At 35.1% G+C, this 20,697-nt stretch overlaps 3 protein-coding genes across 3 annotated transcripts; 2 read left to right on the forward strand and 1 right to left on the reverse strand.

The window, feature by feature from the left end:
* Positions 1 to 1,514: 1,514 nt before the first annotated feature.
* LOC132049969 (HVA22-like protein k) lies at positions 1,515 to 8,471 on the forward strand. Its single transcript, XM_059440956.1, has 8 exons — positions 1,515 to 1,714; positions 3,553 to 3,611; positions 3,769 to 3,866; positions 4,679 to 4,730; positions 4,829 to 4,892; positions 7,196 to 7,291; positions 7,736 to 7,808; positions 8,069 to 8,471. The coding sequence occupies exons 1-8, from the start codon at positions 1,703 to 1,705 to the stop codon at positions 8,176 to 8,178; spliced, it is 564 nt and encodes a 187-aa protein (XP_059296939.1). The 5' UTR covers positions 1,515 to 1,702; the 3' UTR covers positions 8,179 to 8,471.
* A 1,138-nt stretch (positions 8,472 to 9,609) lies between these two features.
* LOC132049970 (uncharacterized) lies at positions 9,610 to 13,655 on the forward strand. The gene is made up of 2 exons (XM_059440957.1): positions 9,610 to 9,799; positions 12,769 to 13,655. The coding sequence occupies exon 2, from the start codon at positions 12,779 to 12,781 to the stop codon at positions 13,436 to 13,438; it is 660 nt and encodes a 219-aa protein (XP_059296940.1). The 5' UTR covers positions 9,610 to 9,799; positions 12,769 to 12,778; the 3' UTR covers positions 13,439 to 13,655.
* Positions 13,656 to 17,623: 3,968 nt separating this feature from the next.
* Positions 17,624 to 18,400, reverse strand: LOC132048743 (brassinosteroid-responsive RING protein 1-like). The gene has a single exon (XM_059439431.1). The coding sequence runs from the start codon at positions 18,398 to 18,400 to the stop codon at positions 17,624 to 17,626; it is 777 nt and encodes a 258-aa protein (XP_059295414.1).
* Positions 18,401 to 20,697: the final 2,297 nt, after the last annotated feature.

A 20,697-nucleotide genomic window follows, 5' to 3' on the forward strand; every position in this document is an offset into this window, starting at 1 on the left:
CTGTCCTGATGAGTGAATTTATTTTATCGTATGTGAATTGTGCGTGATTTTATGTGGTGGCTATATTTGGAGCTTCTGTCCTATAATTACCGTTTGCTACTAATGCACATATTGACTCTTGGGAAACAGCGAAAGTTAAATGAAGCAACCTCCATATGATAAAATGTCCTATGCTAGTTGGTTAAAAAAATGACCAGCTCTTTAATTAAAAAAACCCATTTTTTTTTCGCGTCATACCAACACGCACTTAATATAGGATAACCAAGTTCCAGCTACATATTAGTGTAACAAAAATTTATTTAGAAAAAACATTCGTATTGCGGTCGGGGATTAGGGAAGGGAAGGGACATAACTATTTGGTCGGGGATTAGGGAAGGGAAGGGACATAACTATTTGGTTTATTCTGAGAGTACAAACACAAAACACACGTATTTGTTGCTAAATTCGTGAAACACCGGTACGGTTGCTGATTGATCCTACCTCTATAATCAGTTTCCAGAGTACAATTACTCTTGTGGCCTTATGCTGACAGACAATTAGTGAAGACTCTGCTTTTTTGCAATCCAAGCTTATTCGGCTTAATTGTTCATTATACCATCTAAAGTACTTAAGTTGAATGATGCCTATTGTAGAAGCTACATTTGGTCTGAGGCAGATGAGGCTACTAGAAAATCACTGATAGCTTGGTCTAGAGTTTGTATGTCTAAGGCAACATGGGGTTTAAACTTAACAAATCTTCACTTGTTGGAGAAAGCTGCAATTGCAAAAACCTGTTGGGATCTGTTAAACAAGCATGACAAACTTTGAATAAGGTGGATACATGCATACTACACAAGAGTTTCATTGGTTCAGTGACTATTTCCAAGCAAGCTTGTTGGATGGTGAGGATGATTACAGCAGCCAGATATACTCACAAATGATGGATGAATTCAAACCTGGAGAAAGTATCATCAGCCAAATCTACTTGCAATTATTAGGGGATAATCCTGTTGTGAGGTGGAAAAACTTAACATCTCAAAATCATATTCCATAATTTATTTACGGAATTGAAAATGGAAGAATATAAAAACATTAAACATATTTTCAATACAACTATTATAAAATTAATTATGAAAAAATAAAGGTACGTATATTTTAAAACAATTCTGTAATGCTTCTCTGTTATACATTTAAATGAGTTTCAAATTGTGATTTAATTAGAACATATTGCGTAATGGCAATCACACTAGGGACTAAAATGTCAATCATAAAAGATACTGGTTAATTATAAAAATATTGATAAAAGTAAAAGTTTATTCTACTAATTATACTTTGTATAATATTTAGTTACAATGTAAACTTATCCAAATACAAAATAGTAAATGAGATTGAAATGGTAAATGCAAAGTAAATATTGTATAGGATAGAAGAGGAAAAATATTATTTAAAAAAAATATATATATCGTTTTAAAATTGGGGGGGATGTTTGACTTCTAATGCAAAGTTGGAGTGAGAAATTGAGCCTTTAATTTAATTACGAAGATTCCGAAATTTATATAAGGAAAATGAAATTTGTTCAAAACTGATATCCTCCGCTAAACTTGTTTTTACTTCCCCAACAATTAGTTTTTCCCAATTATTTACTGGATAACTGACACAGAATTGATGGAATTGTTTTCAACTTTGGCTACAAACATTCACTTCTATTAACTACATACATAATATGGATCCCGAGGTTTTTCTTTCTTACAATTTACATTCGCTTCTTCTTATTATTTTTTGTAGTCCTTCAGTTTCTGACTTCTTCATTCACATGACTTCTTATTATTATTGATTTGTGATCTTCAATTTCCGTTGATGTTTTCTTTTTACTATGGAAAAGTCTGGGTAAATTTAGTCTAACTATTTATGTATGATGAATGAATTTGTCTCATCGAGCCCTAATAGAATTGAATATATATATATATAGATGATTCATACAGTCAAAATAGACTAGTTTTGGATTAATGTATTGATTGGTATTTTGAGAGTGTATGCTCCAGTATTGGTATACTCCCTCCGTCTCAAAATAAGTGTCGTTTTAGGAAAAAAAAAGATTGTTCCAAAGTAATTGGCGCTTTAGGAATTCAAGACAATAATTAGTAGTAATTGTTTCCAACTATACCCATATATTAAAGAATTACTTGTTCAATTCTCAAGAAACATCTACTCCCTCCGTCCCAAAATGATTGTCCTCTTTTGATTTGGTACAAAGTTTAAGAAATAAAGAAAGACTTTTGAAATGTGTGGTCCAAAACAAGCCTTAGATATTTGTGTGGTTGTAAATCATCTCATAAAGTTAAATTGTTTCTAAATATAGAAAGGGTGCAATCTTTTTGGGACAGACTAAAAAGGAAAGGAGGACAATTTTTTTGGGACAGAGTGAGTAATAAATAGGGGCAACTTAGTAAATGATACCTTGTACTTATTGTTTTTCTTAATGGGCGTGAAAAGACACTTATTTTGGGACGGAGGGAGTAGTAAACAGTGGTGAAAGAAAGATTCGATAATTATTTAGACAACCCAAAGCAGCCTTAGGAATGGAGAGGTTTCAAATCTTGGATGAAGAAATGATTTATGTGAATTGTGAACTAAAAATGTAGGAAAGATGATCAGCTTTCAATTATATCTACTGCTATATAATAATGGTGTGTGCAATTCCTTGAATCAGTCAATCAATCACATATTGCATCGATCTTGAATTAGTTGGGGCTCAGCTATAGCCTATATGTATTATTATATGCTCTATTCACCAGTGCAATTTAGTATTTGCAGGATTCCTCATAGTTAGACTATTTTTACTTTGACCCCGATAATTTGCGAAACTCATGTATGCATAGGCAATTCCTTCACCAAAAACATGGCGCAGGGCATTTTCCAAAAACATGAAGAGAGAAAAGCTTATTTAGTTGATGAAATATTGTCTTGAATTTCTGGACCAAGACTGCAGTTTGGTTAATTGACAAAGAACTAATGTTTGTCTCAAGTTTCTCATGAGAGGTGGATTACCTAACATAAATAGACGATCAGAATGGTGGATTGGTCAGCATGAGCTAGGGAATGGTTTTATTCTTTGTCATTTAAGGATTTTTTTTGTTATAAGATGTTTAAGGGAACATAGTTTATACTTCTTTCTATAACACGTCCAAGGACTTTGTATCGAAGTGTGTTTTCTATAATCATTGTAACATCATCTCTGTCTAAACTGTAGGCGCATAATATAGTACCTGCATTTTGATCTTTGGCATTTCTTTGCACTATGTTGATTGAATTTTGAATTTGTTCTCTAAGTCAAGGATGGATTATTTGAGTGGAATCTGCACTCTATTGTTGTGGCAGTTTGGCCTTGAGAAGCATATTTGTGCCTTCATTGTCCCTTACTATTTAAATTGATGCATCTTATCACTTATTACCTATTGCTGCTCTTACTGTTTCAGCAAAAGAAGTTGCAGTTTTTTAATTATTTTGGTGCATCTTTTCTCTCATTGTCTTAGAATGTATCAATTATATGAATCTGAATTCCATTCAATGCAGGTTGGATTGAGACTACTTTTTTCTCCACTGGGTTCTAATATTGTTGTGCGGACAGCATGGTGAGCTAATATTTAATTTTATTCACTGGAACTAGTATTATTTACGATTTTATGAAAACTTGGTTTTCTGTTTTAAAGAAATGATTCTTATTTGGGGAAGATAAGAGATGGTTGCTTCTGTAATTGATGATTTGTGGTTATTATGTGACATCTACAGCTGTTCTGTGGGGGTTGTTTTACCTGTTTATTCCACATTTAAGGCAATTGAGGGAAGAGATGAAAATGAGCAGAAAAAGTGGCTTCTGTATTGGGCAGGTTTGTACTATTGTTTATTTTTCTTTGCTGTGCAAATGCTTTTCTTCATTGATTATTGTTAAGAGTCCCACATCAGTGGATTAAAGGGTACATGGTCTCCTTATATGGACTTTGGCAATCCTCCCCTCATGAGCTAGCTTTTGGGGTTGAATTAGGCCCAAGATCCATTCTTTACAATTATAAACCTCTTAATACACTATTTACTTTTGTTGTAAGCAGCAGTCTCTATCCTTTTTTTCCCTTTAGCATTTCAAGTTTCTATGCAAAACTGTTACATGTATCCACTGGTTAATCAATATACGACTTCTAGTATAGAAATTGTTGAATTTAGGTGCAGGGTGAAAAAAACTGTAGCATCAATTCAACATAGAACTGTTTATATGTTTTGTGGAGGGACTATGGAGAAGACCTATTTAGGCCTCTTAATTTACTAGAACATTAGAATTTTGTTTTGTCATGAATAATTACTATTACTATTTCAAAGCAACTATTGAATTTTACCCACAAACAACCTAAAACCAATAATGATTGCAATGATGCTGACGAACAAGAGATGTTTGAATTTTGAAATAAGTTAAGAAACTTTAGAATTTTAATACACAGTAGGTATATGTGCTTTCCGTGGGCATATTTTGGGATTCACTTTTATGTGAATCAGCATAGCATTCCTGCTCAGAGTATAAGTACTTATTATAATGTTCAGTCTAACTGTTTGGTAGTTTCTCTTCATGTACCCTTGGGTTACCGAATAATTTGGTTGCATTTTCTTGGACATTCTTCTTAGAACTGAAAGAAATTTCTGTTGCTTGCAGCTTATGGGTCTTTCAGTATTGTTGAGTTATTCACTGATAAGTTTCTCCGCTGGTATAACTCCTGCTTCACTCATCTTACTTTTAAACCGTTTTTAATGTTACTGCTAGTTTAGTCCTGTTGAGGTTTTATTCCCCTTCCAATTTTATCAGGTTTCCACTGTATTACCACATGAAGTTTGCATTTCTTGTTTGGCTTCAACTCCCTACCACTGATGTAAGCTAAAGCAGATTCTCTTCTCTTTACATTGCCCGTGTTGTTTTATATTCATCCTCTGTTTATAATTCTGTTTTCTTAAATTTCCCCATGCAAGGGATTGTAAATAATTATAACATCGTTCCTTGATCAAATATCTCATGCCACTGTTTATAATTTTCGTTGGCAAAATTTAAATGTTTGACACATCATGTAATGACTTGGCATATGGTAGGAAGACTACATAGGAGCAGCGAGGGCAGTAGCGACATTGGTAGGCATCATCAGTAGTTTCGGATGCCGTGTTTTTTGCTAGAGTTACTTAGATTGTTGGAATAACAATAGTACATTGGTAGCATCTGCGGTAGTTTCGGAAGCAGTGTTGTTTGTCATAGTTCCTTAGATTGTTGGAATAACAATAGTACATTGGTAGCATCTGCAGTAGTTTCGGAAGCAGTGTTGTTTGTCATAGTTTCTTAGATTGTTGGAATAACAATGGGAGAATAAAGTCTTACTACTATAAGTATTATTTTGTGAGCAGATACACGAATTGCCTTGAGTCGTGCTATGCGTTGACCTAAGAAACTATTTCAGCAATGTGAAAGTTTCCGAAAGGTTAAACAAGTCTTTCTCTAACAGAGAGGGAGCAGGAATATTAAAATTAACTAATAATAAGCTATCAAGTTTTTGAAGGAGAATCCTAGAAGAAACAATTAAGAACTTGGATGAGAGGAGAGAATTGTAGTAGCTAGGAGGCTTATGATGATTGCTTATGATAGAAAATGGTGTCCTATGATTAGCTATGTGTGGGCCAAGAGATGGCCTTTAGTCATGACAAATGTCGTAGTCTCCTTTGTCCCCTGTATAAAACCTCTCATGTGTGAGCCATTTGGCTAGTCTTCTTTGCCATATGACAATAGCCTTCCATGTTGATACCTCTTATCTAATCTTTTTGCCATTTGTTCATATCTTTGAAATACCACTACTACTTTGGCAATAATTCCCATATATTTTAAAAGATTTTTAAGAATAAAAGAGTAAAGTCCTGCTGGATTTCTATGGTCCAGACTTAGACTGATAAACTGCCTCACAGGATTACTGGTGAAAAGTAATATTTCTGTGAACCAATAATATTTATTGTAAGTCAGAGTTACACCTATCACATTTTGGCCCCAGCAATTTTGTTGTTCGGTGAGGTTTTGTGCAAATAGGCCATGCGTATGCTTGATTATTCTTGAGAGTTCTAAAGACTTAGCGAAGCCCACTCCACTCTCACACCCGTGAATTCTTCAAGTGTATACTGCTTTTAAATACACCATCCTTTAGGAATATGAATTCATTAAGAGTTGTAACTCAACCTCTCAATTAGTAGCAGTAAACACCCTTTTAGTGCTTTATTATCAATATATTATTACCCATATGAACCTTCGTCATGGGATCTCCAGTCACATAGGTTGGTTACCATCTTTATTAACATCTTGTTGGCCTCAACCCCATTTCGTTTGGGGTTTGAAGAATTAGTTTTCTTCCAGCAGATTTTGTCGGAGGGTTGGCGAAATTTACTTTGGGCTTCGCGTAGTCAATGCAAATTATTCCTTTTCTTAGCAGTTGCTTAACGATGTCCTGCCTCAATTTCATGTGTCTACTTTTACCATTATAAGATGTATTCTTGGCAATAGCCATTACCGCTTGACAATCACAATGTATAGACACAGGAGGCAACAAGTCCTTTATTAAAGGAATATTACCTGAGAAGTTTCTTAGCTGCTTAGCCTCAGAACCAGCACTACCACCAAGGGTGAACACATAACCACTAGTGAATTTTGTCTCATCTGTATCAGAGATCCAGTTTGCATCACTATAAACTCCTAAAGTAAAAGAAAATCAACCATATAGGATACCATTATTCATGGTACCTCTCAAGTGTTTCATTAATCTAGCCAATGCAGACCAATGCTGTTGATCATTATTAAGAGTATATCTACTCTACATACAACATAGGCTACATCACGCCTTGTAAAATTTGTTAAATCACTCAATAATCCTTACGCCCTCCTAAACAAATTTATTCCTTATTGTATGTCAGTATTTAGTGCCTCTTTTCTTGTTTCACTTTCTGATTCGCCTGTCAATGTGACTTTACACAAAATTTTGGATGCATTTCATCAGTTGCTGCCTATATGTATTGCTTTATGCTTTCTTTGTATAGATGTAGACTGGATTAAACGAATAGTAAAAAGAATCCATGACTTCCAGATCTGACAGAACAATTTAAATGTTGAAGCATTATCTAAATGATATTTATTTCAATTTGCTTTTGACAGGGAGCAAGGCAAATGTATATGACTCACCTTCGTCCTTTCCTCTTGAAGCATCAGGCCAGACTGGACCAAGTAGTTGGATTTTGTTATGGTCAAATGGTAATCATTGAGTTGATCTTTCTATTTCCCTTTTTATATTCTTTGTTCTTTACTTTCATACTGTTTTGGCTCTTCTTGGTTTCTTTCCCCTTCTTCTTGTGGGTGTTGGGGGCAAGGGGCAGGGACCTTGTCTCTCCGAGTTATACGTTAAGATGAATGAATTACATTCTTGATTTTGTTTGGTTGATGAGTTGTGATGGCATCAGATGCCTTCTGACCGAAGGGTTGGATCTCATTTTCCAGTTATTTTATTGTGGATAGATCTTAGTCATCTACACCCTGGTCTGGAGCAGTTCGATATAAAGTTTGGTTTTGGATCTTATAATCAGTATCGATAAGCTGGTTGGCTCTTTAATTTGTTTGAGCTAATCATCTATTAAGGTGCAACTTGCAAGCAGCTGATTTTGTAATGTCATTTGACCTCCATTATTCCCGGCCTTGCAGTCCAAGTTTGTTAGCCGGCATCAAGCTGAAATCCAGTTCGTGAGGGCACTTCTGATGAAGACCTTCTTATCAGGTAGCCAAATAAACACACTTGGGACTTGCTGCTATTTCGGGTGGTAGATATCAATCTTTATTTTTTTTTCTTGATAAGGTGGTGTTAGATATCAATCATTCCTTTCATGTATCTCCGGCTGCTTAATAGTTACATACTTTAATCACTAATGTCCTTCTGGTTCAGTATCCTGATAAAAATAAGTTGGTGGTGTTCAGTTACATATTTATGGGCTAACCCCGCCCCCTTCCTTTTCCTTGTTTTCTTTTTCTTCTTATCAGCAAACCAGTTTGCTTCAGAATTTATTCACCCTGAGCGAAGGCATGTGAGTGGCGCAATCAGAGGACCGAGACAGCAAGTTGACACTTCTGATTCTGAAGATGGAGAGTGATGCTTAACTCAGGAACATTTCATCATTCCAATGGTTTACCTTAGAAAATAGATCTATTCACTTATATCCACTCAAAACTCATAGATGTTTGCATAGTGAGTCTCCCACATTAAGCGTTTTTAGGGCTCTTACGAGTTTCGAAATTGATTGTTCCAGTGGTTTTGTACATAGTTGCTCCCCTTCGCTCAAGAAACATTAGCTTAGTTGTTAAATGCAGCTGAGATTTTCACTTGTCATTGTCTAGGTTGAAATAATTTCTACTAGTATACTAGCAAAAGTTTTTATTTGTACAAGTTTTTGTCTAGATGTCTCTGTTTCTCTTGCTTTTTCATTTTGTCACAAATTACTGTGAGAAATATGACACAATGATCATTTGGTTCATAAATTTGCCAGTCTCAGAAGATTATCTTCTTGAGGAATGGGGTGGGGGGTTTTGGTGAGTGTGTGGAGCCGGGGGGGGGGGGGGGGGGGTGGAGGTTTTGGACAAATGGACGCAGCAAACATTTCTCCTCTGTGGAAAATATGGATTACAAAATTAATTTTTGTTAGGCTTTATTTATTGAAACTATAAATTATGTTTCCAAATGATTTGTTTAGGCTTAAAGCCAACTCATGAACTATATGTTGAGATCTAAAGGTTTAGGACTGCTACAGAGAAGAGAATTATGCTCTGGTTATTGATAGCATAAGCAGCTAAGGTGCTTTTAGTAATTGGCTGATTAGATTTTTTGTTATCACCAAACTTGTTTTGAACTTTTTGATGAGTTTCTTAGTTGACAAATTTGCTGATGAAATGGTTTTTGTTTTCTATTGTCGTACCATAGAAACAAAATAGAAAGGAACAAAAAAAAAAGATATTCTGAGAAATGAGAACAGAAATATCTTTGCTCAGCAATCAAGTCCTCCTCGTTGTCCGATTATATCATAGCAGACATACTGATTCACGTTTTTATGTTGGTACATCTACTTGTATCATTTCATGTACATATGTGCACACGTGAAACCAACTAAACAGTTTCAAAAGAAAGGAAAAAAAAATTGTAAATTGCAAGATATTTTAAAATATTCATTTAATAAATGATCAAAACTTACATGCCTCTTAACTAGAGATAGTGTTTTCAAAAAACTTTATTTCGTGCCTCACACAATTGACATTAGCTGTATGAGTTTTTTTTTTTTTTTGTCTCGTAGATCCAAATTTTATACTGTTGGACTTGGATTAACGAATTTTTGAGGCAAAAAAAATGCCAAGCCAATTATTTAATACATTTAAAATGAATTTTACATAGTTAAAAATTAGATAAAACACAATGTAACCTACAACTAGAGCTAAAAAAATTAAGAATATTTCAAAAATAATTTTAAAATTCATTGAACTTTTATTTATAGTTATAAGTTGTCATTCATTTTTGTGTAGGAATCAGTGTTAGTTAAAAATAATAGAAGTTGCCATATTTAGACGTTAACAGAAAGAAGTAGAGGAGGCTCCAATCCACCAACCGACACTACAGTTAAGGAGACAACTTCTTTCTGTTTTTCCTTTTCTTTCTCTGTTCACCTTTTTCTCTTTCAGATCACTCAAAGTACACACTTTTTCTCATCTTTGATCTCTTAATTTTAGGTGAGTTTTCTATGTTTTTCTCTTTAAATTACATGCATGGCTTATTTTATTACTTAATCTTGTTAAAGATTATGGGATCTGTCTTGGAATGAAATTGATGTGGGAGATTTATAGAGCTGACCCCTATTAGTTTTAGATTAAAGGGTAGTTGTTAGTTGTTTACTTTTGTTGTAATTATGTGATCTGTGGTTGGATCTGTTTAGGTTCTTTGTCTCTTCCATTATTCAGGGTAGTAATTGATTTGTAACTACAACTTATGTTATAAAGTTTCCATCTTTATATAACTCTATATGTTTCTATTAGGTCCTAATAAAACTGTCAAAAAGAGAATAGGTTCTTTGTCTCTTCCAATATTCAGGTTAGTAATTGATTGGTAACTAACTATGTTATAAAGTTTCCATCTTTATATAACTCTATGTTTCTATTGATTCCTAATAAAACTGTGAAAAAGAGAAATAGGTTCTTTGTCTTTTCCAATATTCAGGTGATTACTAACTCTATTATGTATTCCTTGTGATAGAGTTTCCATCTTTATATAACTCTATGTTTCTATTGGGTCCTAATAAAACTGTCAATAAGAGAATAGGTTCTTTGTCTCTTCCAATATTCAGGTGATTACTAGCAATATTATGTATTCCTTGTGATAAAGTTTCCATCTTTATATAACTTTACGCTTCTGGTGGGTCCTATTGTCGTAATAAAACTGTGAAGAAGATAAATTGGTTTGGGGAAAAGAGAATGAATAAAGAAATCATATGGTTGGACTTTGTTCTGTAATTAGCTTGATTTTGGTGTTTTCAATCTGCACTGTGCTAGAATTTGTTCTCATTGATTCAGACGATCCATAATGTTACTGGTAATATAGGTCTTCCAAATTTGTTCTCTTGTTAGTATCTGTTGCGTTTTGTTGAGGGATTTGACTGTTTCTTGGTTTCCGGACATGATTGTTTTTAGTGCTGTTGTTTGCTCATGGTTCTCGATTGAAATGAAAGTGGCTCGAACGGGCCGGAGTATGTGGTGGATTCAATTTCCATTTTTTGGACAGGTAGGGTAAATTTTATTCACATTATAGCACTAGCAGGGAGCTACAAAATTACAAAAGTAGATGGTAATATCCTCTCTTCAACTAAGCAGAAAGTCTATGAACTCCATCATGACGTCCAAATCATAAACAGCTTTCCTGTTACACAAAAAATACTATGTAAGCACTTGAACTTTATAAAAGACGAGGAAGAACATCTACCTTCTAAACATACCCAACTAGTTCGGAATTGAGGCGTAGCTGGCTGATTGATTGATTTTTCAGGATTTTAATGAGCACGAACTAAGAATCAGACACATGTACCCATTAAAAAAAAAAGGAATCAGACACCTATGTCTATAATGGCTATAGGAATTCACAGTAGTTAGTTACCTAGACGGTTGTCAACAGTTTACCCATGGTTCTTGTATAGGTCAATCGCTTAGTGAGAGGGCCTTGCACCTTGGAGAAGTGGGATCTCCTTCTCCATGAAGTCTGGAAAGCTCTTCTGCGTCAGATGCGGAAAGGAAAATCCTTAGGCTTTTTCCCTTTTGAAATGAGTTCTTGATTTGTAGTTTTTCCATTGTGCAACATAAATCTTCTTCTCGCTATTGATGAGCAGTGTGAGTTTTTACAATGGATATGAGTTCCGCTGCTTAAGACAAATTAAACAAACTGTTGGTGGTGTTGCTTGGCTTGCAACAATTAATTCTATGGACTCTGCTTGGAACCGTCAAGAGCAGTGGGCAGATTTTAAGAGAAGCTGGACAAGAGAGTCTACATTTCAGAATGATCAAAGAAAGCTTGGAAATTTTCAACCTGATTATGTTGCACTTCCTATTCAAAAAAAATCCAAATTTATTCCTAATTCAGTCTTTACTAATCCCTGCACTACTAATTGATATTCCCTCTATCCCAATTTATGTGACACACTTCCTTTTTAGTTTGTCCAAAAAAGAATGATACATTTCTATATTTAGAAATAATTTAACTTGATACTTCCCCTTTTACCTTTAATGAAATGGTTTACAGCCACACAAATATCTATGGCTTGTTTTAGATCACAAGTTTCAAGAGTCATCCTTTTTTTCTTAAACTCTGTGCCTAGTCAAACTATATCACATTAATTGGGACGGAGGGAGTATTATTACTAATCTTTGCATTATAATCCCCGTGTGTCATAGGACTTGATAAGATTTTGAGTGTTTCACTCTTTTTGATTCTTGAACAACCAAAAGAATGTAAATAACCAATTCACTTTTTCGAACTTCCCAAACAAACATGCAGATGCATTTTCTCTATGATCGAAAAATGGCAATTCTAAAGAGAAACATTGAAGTAATATATCCAAAAAGCTATAAATACCAAAGAAATCACTACAGTAATTTATACCAAAAATAAAAATCAACTAACATCATCTCCTCAACCTAAATTATGTGCAAAACAAAAAGATTCTGATAATCAGGAACCCAACACAAACTGTACACAATTATCTTTCCCCTTAAGGCAAAAAAAAAAAAATCTGGTCTGTGCAGATTGATAATTTGCTAACAATATCACATCAAGATTCATACTTCCCAGTTCCTTTTCTAGTTTTGCGTTACAATAAGAGTGACACACAAAACTGGTGGAGGCGACAGTAGAAGAGGAGGGTATGGGTTGTGTACATTATTAGATGTTCAGGACTTATCCATGCTAACTTTCTACCTATAATTTGAAGTTCTTAGGAGAGGAGAATTACATGCTATTATCAATGTATAGATTTTGTTCTCATTTCTGAAGGCTGATTACTGTTTCTGTTTGCTGATGTGACAGATTGCGATATTTATCTACTCTATGTTTTGTTTACAGCTTTGTATTTCATTTCTTTTACCCCTCCTCTTAAGCACTCTTTCTTGTTTTTTAATTGCAACTGAGTTCTGATATGCTGATGGTTTATTTATTCAAGGGTTGTGCATATGGATCACGAGACTGGTGAATCATTGGACTCTATGCATTCAGATAATAAGAATTGCGAGCATGGCGATTTTGAATGCAATATCTGCTTTGAAATAGCACAAGATCCTATTGTGACCCTTTGCGGCCACCTTTATTGTTGGCCTTGTCTTTGTGAATGGTTGCAAGTTCATTCACATTCCCACGAATGCCCAGTTTGTAAGGCTCTAATAGAAGAGCAGAAGTTAGTTCCCATATATGGTCGAGGCAAGTCAAGCTCTGACCCGAGGGCTCGTATACGTCCAAGGGTGAACATTCCTAACCGTCCAGTCTTTGGGCCAAGACCACAAACAGCTCCAGCCCTAGATATGAACTATTTCCAGCCCAATGAGTTGGATCCAATGGGCGGATTCATGCCTATGGCCAGTGCAAGGTTCGGGAACTTGACATTATCTGCTCTATTCGGAGCTATTCCAGCTTTTTTTAACCTTCATGTGCAAGGATTTCATGATGCTACTGTATACGGTGCGACTACAGGAGTTCCATACCTCTTTTCAAGTTCAGTTCATGGGGGTTATGCTCATGGCTTTCATCATTCAACAAATGTAGATGGGACAAAGTTCTTCATCAAGATGTTTCTCTTGATTGCTGGTTTCCTCTTAGTTGTTTCCTTAATTTTGTAGAATTCCATCCCATAAGTGTTAGAGATCAAATTAAGATGTAGAATTGTTAATCATGTGTGTATATCTTGAGAGTAGTAGACTTATATTTATGTCTAGCAAAGCAGTGTGCACAGTTATCCTTCATTGTATTCAGAGTTAGGCTTAGGTATTTCCTTATTGCGCCCTAGTTAGCTCCATATTTTTGTTCAATAAAATGTGGTGGAGTTTCACTGTCAAATTGTTCTCTAACTATGAGTTGACTGATATCACTGCTTTTAAAGTCATTCCACTGCTTTGAAAGACAAAATTGAGGCCACTGAACTAGTAGGGGCATAATTTAAAGAGTGGCCTTAGAAAAGGCAATACAGGGCCAGGTAGGAAATCAAAACATACTAAATATGATACTACTTCTTAAGTATCGATGTACAAGTTTGACCACCCTGGTACAAAAAGTTCTTATTGGGATTGGAATTGTCATCTTCTCATGATGAGTAGGTTCAGATGGAGTTATTTTTAGAAAAAACAAGTTAATTGAATATGACACAACTTTCATATCCTTCTAACAGGGATTGAAACTGTCAATCTTCTTATTATAGCAGGTTCAGATGGAATTTGCATGCTAAAATTGCTTAGATATTTTACTTGCATTAAGTTTGAACATAACAAAACTTTCAGATCCTTCTAACAGTTTACGAAATAGGGATTTATCAACTCTCATGTTGTTGCTGCTGTTAGAATATGTAAAATATATTCTGATTAGTAAAATATATTTTGTAATATTTTGTAATCTTCTATTTTAGGATAGCATATGTTAGTATTATTTAGTGAAATTAGTTCCTAATTGGTAGCCTACAATTATGGTGTAAATCATGTATATCAACCCGTTCATGGGAAGGATTATTCAAGGAAAACATTATCTTACATGGTATAGGTTCTCCTAAAAACCCTAGCATCCTAAAACCCTATATCGTTTTCCTCCTTAAAGAACCGTCACCAATATCAAATCATGCAACCTATTGTGCTTGACTACGAAGCTGTACAATTTCTTCAAGCTCCATTGTCGGGCCAGAAATTGTGGGATGATCAATGGACATACCTATATGATCTTCTTTCAAGTAGGATTTTGCGATGTTGGGAGTTTGACTGTTCACACAATAAATCGGCTAGGGCTCTCGCTCTGACGCGAAGTTCACCAACACCAAATTGGTGGATTTTCCGAATGTAAAAGCCTACCGCACCGAGTCGAAAGTTCTTGCGGACAACCTTGCCAACGTCGGTCACACAAACGAAGTTCTTGGGTTGGAATATAAGACTTTTTCGCACATTGGAGATGTTAGGTCATCACAACTTTCCTACATTTCTATAATTTGAAAATAACGCCCAGGTTCAGATGGAGTTATTTTGGGGGCACAGTGAGCCACCCGCACCTTGCGGCGGGAGAAAAACGTCATGTACGAGATTCAAGTGTGCCACAATGACCAACTGTACTCTCTCTTATTAATATGTTGCTTCCCTTCAAGTAAACTTTCATACCTAAACTCATCAAAAACCTTTGTTGTTCGTAAATTTACTATAGATAATATGGTTTTCGTTGAATTTGATCCCTTTGGTTTTAATTTCGTGGAGCAAACTTGAGAGTTCGGGTGATCTTTATCCATTCTTCAAATTTTCGAGCCATCTGATGGTCGCCTTTTATTTTAGGGGTGTCATCTCTTTCATATCTGGCACTCCGTTTAGGATGGATGTTATTCTTCGTTCTTTACGTAGTGTAATTTGATTGAATGTATAAGGCTCGAAACAATGTTTGTCATTCTTGCCCTCCGGGGAAATTAATTAAATTGCCTTTTTATGACTTCTTTCAACTAACTATGAATTTGATATTGTTCACGGTGATGTATTTCCACTTTTTGTTCTTACCTCGTCCAGATGAGATATTATGTTTTATTTTTGACAATTACACAAATTTTCTTTGGACTTTTCCAATCAAAACAAAGTCCGGTGTTTATGATGTTTTCTTGTCGTTGAATTTCATTCGCAGTTGAAAAAGAAATCAAAACTTTTCAATGTGACAATGGGCGTGAATTTGATAATGGTCCTTTTCATAAATTTTGTGAACAAAACGGGATGTGTTTCCGCTTTTCTTGTCCCCACACTTCCCCAAAATTAAGGCGGAACGGAAAATAACTCGATCAATAATGTTGTTCGTACCTTGCAAAATGCCCAAACTATTGGCCATCACGCTTTGGCCGGCCACGTACCTACACAATATTCTCCTTCTAAACTCTTAGCATATAAGACACCCACTCAATTCTTTATCAAAAGAATCCATCCTACTCTCATCTTCGAGTTTTTGGTTGTCTATGCTTTCCTCTCTTTCCCTCCACACAAATTCATATCTAGGTCCACTCCATGTGTCTTCTTAGGATACTTCCAACCATCGGGGGTACAAATGCTATGACTTATCGAGCCGAAAAATAATCATAGCTCGGCGCGGTGGTTTGATGAAAATTCCTTTCCTTTTTCACAAATGCATACTCTATCTCCTGTCATACAGATTTTTTGGATGATGATAATTCCATGAGCACATTTGTGACCGCCGTTCTTCCCCAATTGTCTGCAACCCACCACCCGATCTTCCTACCTCTTTTCCAATTCAGCGGCGCTAGCTTCCACCCCCTTGATGCCATGCCTTTCATGCATTCAACAAATCACGTGGGATTTTTAAGTTCTTCAAAAAGTTCTTCATCAATTCCATCTGTTCCTCGGAATCCCGTTGGTGCCCTTAATGATCCGAATTGGAAGAATGCTATGCAAGATGAATATAATGCTCTTATTGATAGTAAGACTTGGGAGTTGGTCCCTCGTCCTCCAAATTTTAATATTAATTTTTATGGATTTTTCGGCATAAAAAGAAATCCGATGGTTCTTTTTGAGAGGCAAAGCCGTCTTGTAAGAGGTGTTGATTGTGAAGTTATCGGGTTAAACTAGTTCTTACTAAAAACAACCACTTATGTAAAGAATGCTTTCTTGCATGGCAATTTGAACAGATTGTCAATTATCCTTCTAACAGGGATTGCACCAGGTAATCTTTTGTCGTGGGAAAGATATTGCTTATATTTTGTTATATGTGGATGATATTATTCTGGCATCTTGGACTCTCTTTGTGTCCAAATTGAATTTCAATAAGATGATGATTGGGTCTCCGGGGACAACAATATTATGTCTCTCGGAAGTTCTTATACGAGAGGATATTCTTGACGGAAGACGAGCGAGGCATGTCAAATTGGTTGAAGACAAAATTGAGCGCCACTGCTAGTATCGTGCCCGGCATTCGCTCGGCATAATTTAACGAGTGCTTGTTTATGCGTGACCCCCAATATGGAAGCATTAAAACGCATTTTGCGTTACATTCGAGGTACGATTGACTTTGGCACACATTTATACAAATCATACATATACCCTATCTACTTCTTTGATTATGGGACACTCGACGCTCCACATCGGGTTATGCTGTGTATCTTGGGGATAACTTGATTTCTTGGTCTTCAGCCGCGCCAACCTACTATCTAAGTTCTTACGGTAGGGGTTGCTAATGAGTCTTGTTGAAGAACTCCATTGTCCCATTCGTCGAGCAACGTTGGTCTATTGTGATAATGTGAGTGCCATTTACTTGTCCGGAAATCCAAGTACAACATCAACGTACCAAGCATCGAAATACTTTGTTAGAAAAGGTTAGACGTGGCGAAGTTCGTGTCTACACGTTCCGTTAATTTATCGATTCGACATTTTCAATCCTACTATTTGATGATTTTGCACAATCTTCTTATATTTGCGGGGGTGTGTTAGAATATGTAAAATATATTCGATTAGTAAAATATATTTTGTAATATTTTGTAATCTTCTATTTTAGGATAGCATATGTTAGTATTATTTAGTGAAATTAGTTCCTAATTGGTAGCCTACAATTATGGTGTAAATCATGTATATCAACCCATTCATGGGAACAGATTATTCAAGGAAAACATTATCTTGCTGCCAATGTAAATCAACAATATAAGTCAATTGTCCATTGTATAATCTAAATGAGTTAATCAGTTTTCAACATATACATAGCAAGAAATTGTCAAATGAATAAAAGAACAAAGAGGTCAAATAAAAACAATATCTAACTAGGAAACTAAGGACAAGTTAAGATTCTGTGTGTTCCTATGATGGCAAAACCGAAGAACGACAAATTGGACAATTTTGCTTCCCCTTCAGCAGCCATTGCTCTATGCAACTGGCGTGATACTCATGTCTGCAGTCAAGTGTACCAATTGTGTCATCATTCTCATATTCACATAGGCATATGGCACATATTTCTTCTCTATCATCAGCACCTAAAACAGTCCCTTCTGAATTAGTTACTTCAACCTTAGCACAATGACTTCTTGTTTTCAACATGATAATATTCTCCTCCTGGTCGACTACTTGTGTGTCATCATCCCCTAGATCAAGAAACGCTGTATAATCAAATGGCAGTTCGTTGAGACGACTACCAAAGTTGCGGTCAAGAATTCGCATCGTCTCTATTAAGTGATGGACATCAGTTGTGACATAGGCATCATCAACCAATTCAATTGTTGGTTGATAGTAATAGGGATCCCACAAATATGAATATGTATATGGGAAAACAGAGTTGGTATGTGGAGCCAAGTAATCACCAGTACTGTTTCTTGAATTTCTGTAGTGATTTGGCGGAACTTGACGATGATTGTGGGCTTGTGAAGGATGACGATTTTGCATATTTGTACGAAACAGAGAAGCATCATCTGTGACAAAAACATCATCAATATATTCACTTGTTTGTGGATAATAATACCCATTAATGTTATTTGTCGCTGCCCTCAAATATGGATCCTCATAACTATATGTATGAGCGGGAGCAATAAAAGCAGAGTGGTGATGCAAGTAATTATGTGGAACAAAGTGATTATCGACCATGTTTCTTGAAACGTAGTAATTTGCGGGAGGTTGATTATGGGGTAGTTGCCAAGAGTGTCGATTTTGCAAATTCATACTCATGATAAAAAGAAACAGATGAACAAACAGTAAATTTTGGTTCTTTGCAGCGACACTCAAGAAACAAGATTGTTATTCCAACACAAAAAAAAAGAGTAAATTTAAGAATGGGGTTGGGGTTTTGCATAAACAAGAATGCAAGAACCTGAAGAACTGAGGAGAGTATGAGCAATACATTATTTATTACCAATATATATAAGAGCCAATATGGGCTTTTTGTCGTCCAAACATTAAGGTTTGTCTGCTGCACCACGTGGCAGCTTTTTACCCAACATATTTTTACTTTTGGTCAGGCCTTATTACAAGTTACTAAACCAAATGGGCCGTTATTGGAATCAACTAAATCCAGCCCATCAACTTAAACCTCACAGTAGCCTCATCCTTTATACTCCATCAAACCCCCTTTTTTTTTTCTATTTTTGCACGGACTGACCCTTCAATGGCGTTGGTCTTTAATTTTTATCCGTCAAATTGCTGGTCTTTAATTTTTGGTAAGAAAAAAAAAAACAATTTCGCAAGGTAAAGCTCCGGGAAAGGTCTGCCTTATAAGGCAAAATTTAGTTATATCTTATAAAAGTTTGCCTTACAAAATTTTACAAGACAATTTTTTTTTCTTACTTTGCTGGAATTCTACCTAACTTTTGCCCGAATAGGCCTAATTTTGCTACGAAACTCTGTCTTGAGATTTTTTTTTTTTTTACTGAACCGAAGTTCAAACCCAGAAAGTTGGGATATTTTAGGCAAACGGCAAAAATTAAAGACTAACAATTTGACGGGAAAAACTTAAAGACCACCCCGAATAAGGGCAATCGTGCAAATTGCCCTAATTCTCTCTTTCATAGTCATGCCCAGTTGGGCCTTTGTAATTGGACCATATATCTTTTTTTTTTTGGTTGATCTGTCCTTATTAAATTACTCCTTCCATTCGTTTTACCTCACACTAAAAAAAATAAAAATTACTTGTATATATTAGCAAATCACGAAAGATTTATTAGTTATTCGTATACTACCCTTATCTTAAGTAACTACATAGAGTATTAGTAATCAAACTTAAATTTTCAAAGTATAATTAATAAAGGTAATTAGTATATTTTACTTCTAATAAATAATAAGGGATGTGCCAAGTCAACAAGAGATAAGTAAAAAGAACTGAGGGAATACCTTTTACATTATTTATTATTATACATTTTGCTAAAATTTATGCAACTTTGTAGTCACTATTTCATTTTCACTAAGAGCATTTATTAAATCTTACTACCCCATATTTTTCTTTTTGGGAGTGTTTGTTATGAAGAAAAATATTATTTTAAAAATATATTTCAAGAAATAAGTGTGTTCTTACTTATTTTCTCGTGTTCGATAAGTGAGCAAAAAATATTATCCTAAAATTACTTGTATATAATCTAGACAAGTACTATGGTAGGTGGGGCTGGAGGTGGGGTTGTGGTGGGTGGTGGGGATGGGGGCTACGGGGTTGGGGGTACTGAAGATGAGGTGTATTGGAGGGTGGGGAAGTGAAATGTCATTTGTGGAACTTGATTTTCCTGCTTCCACCACTAAGGAAGTCATTTTCCTCATTTTTAAGGATCTTATTTTTCTAGAGAAAATGTTTTTCTAAAATTTTGACCAACTCAACATGAAAAAATTGAAAAACATTTTCCGAAAAATATTCTTCTGCGTACCAAACACACCCTTTATTTATTTTAAACCTCCAAAATTTTGCTTCTTTAGTGAATATCAAATATTGTGTCCCTTTGTATTTGCTAATTCTCCTTCAAAACTTCATTCCTCATAAATAATTTATTCTTTAAAAATTATTCAATTAAGACTAAGAAACTTTCTTAATTATGAAGACTTAGCAACAAGACATGATTAACGTGCCACTAAATTAAATTAATTATACAATAGAAAAATGTGATATAAGTTCTATTTTTATAATTAAATTTATTATTTTTAAATTATGAGTTTGAAGAACGGGGCTCATGCAATATATATATATATATATATATATATATATATATATATATATATATATATATATATATATATATATAGAGAGAGAGAGAGAGAGGGGGAGAGAGAGTGAGATTTCGAAAGAGAATTAGGACACAGCTCCTATAATGTTTCCTTAAGTTCCTCGGTTGCAAGAAATAGGTTTCCTCTCTAACTTAATATATTTTAGTGTTTTAAAAGGCAGTTTCAAGACTCGCTTTGGGACG

Source organism: Lycium ferocissimum, chromosome 3 (genome assembly GCF_029784015.1).
Source record: "Lycium ferocissimum isolate CSIRO_LF1 chromosome 3, AGI_CSIRO_Lferr_CH_V1, whole genome shotgun sequence".
NCBI lineage: Eukaryota > Viridiplantae > Streptophyta > Magnoliopsida > Solanales > Solanaceae > Lycium > Lycium ferocissimum.

What these genes read in the sequence shown, in the direction of transcription:
- LOC132049969 (XM_059440956.1), top strand. An exon ending in ATTGTTGTGCGGACAGCATG is followed by an intron (nt 3,612 to 3,768) that starts GTGAGCTAATAT and finishes TGACATCTACAG; the next exon opens with CTGTTCTGTGGGGGTTGTTT. An exon ending in ACTGATAAGTTTCTCCGCTG is followed by an intron (nt 4,731 to 4,828) that starts GTATAACTCCTG and finishes CAATTTTATCAG; the next exon opens with GTTTCCACTGTATTACCACA.
- LOC132049970 (XM_059440957.1), top strand. Translation starts at nt 12,779, where the DNA reads ATGGATCACGAGACTGGTGAATCATTGGACTCTATGCATTCAGATAAT.
- LOC132048743 (XM_059439431.1), bottom strand. Translation starts at nt 18,400, where the DNA reads ATGGTCGATAATCACTTTGTTCCACATAATTACTTGCATCACCACTCT.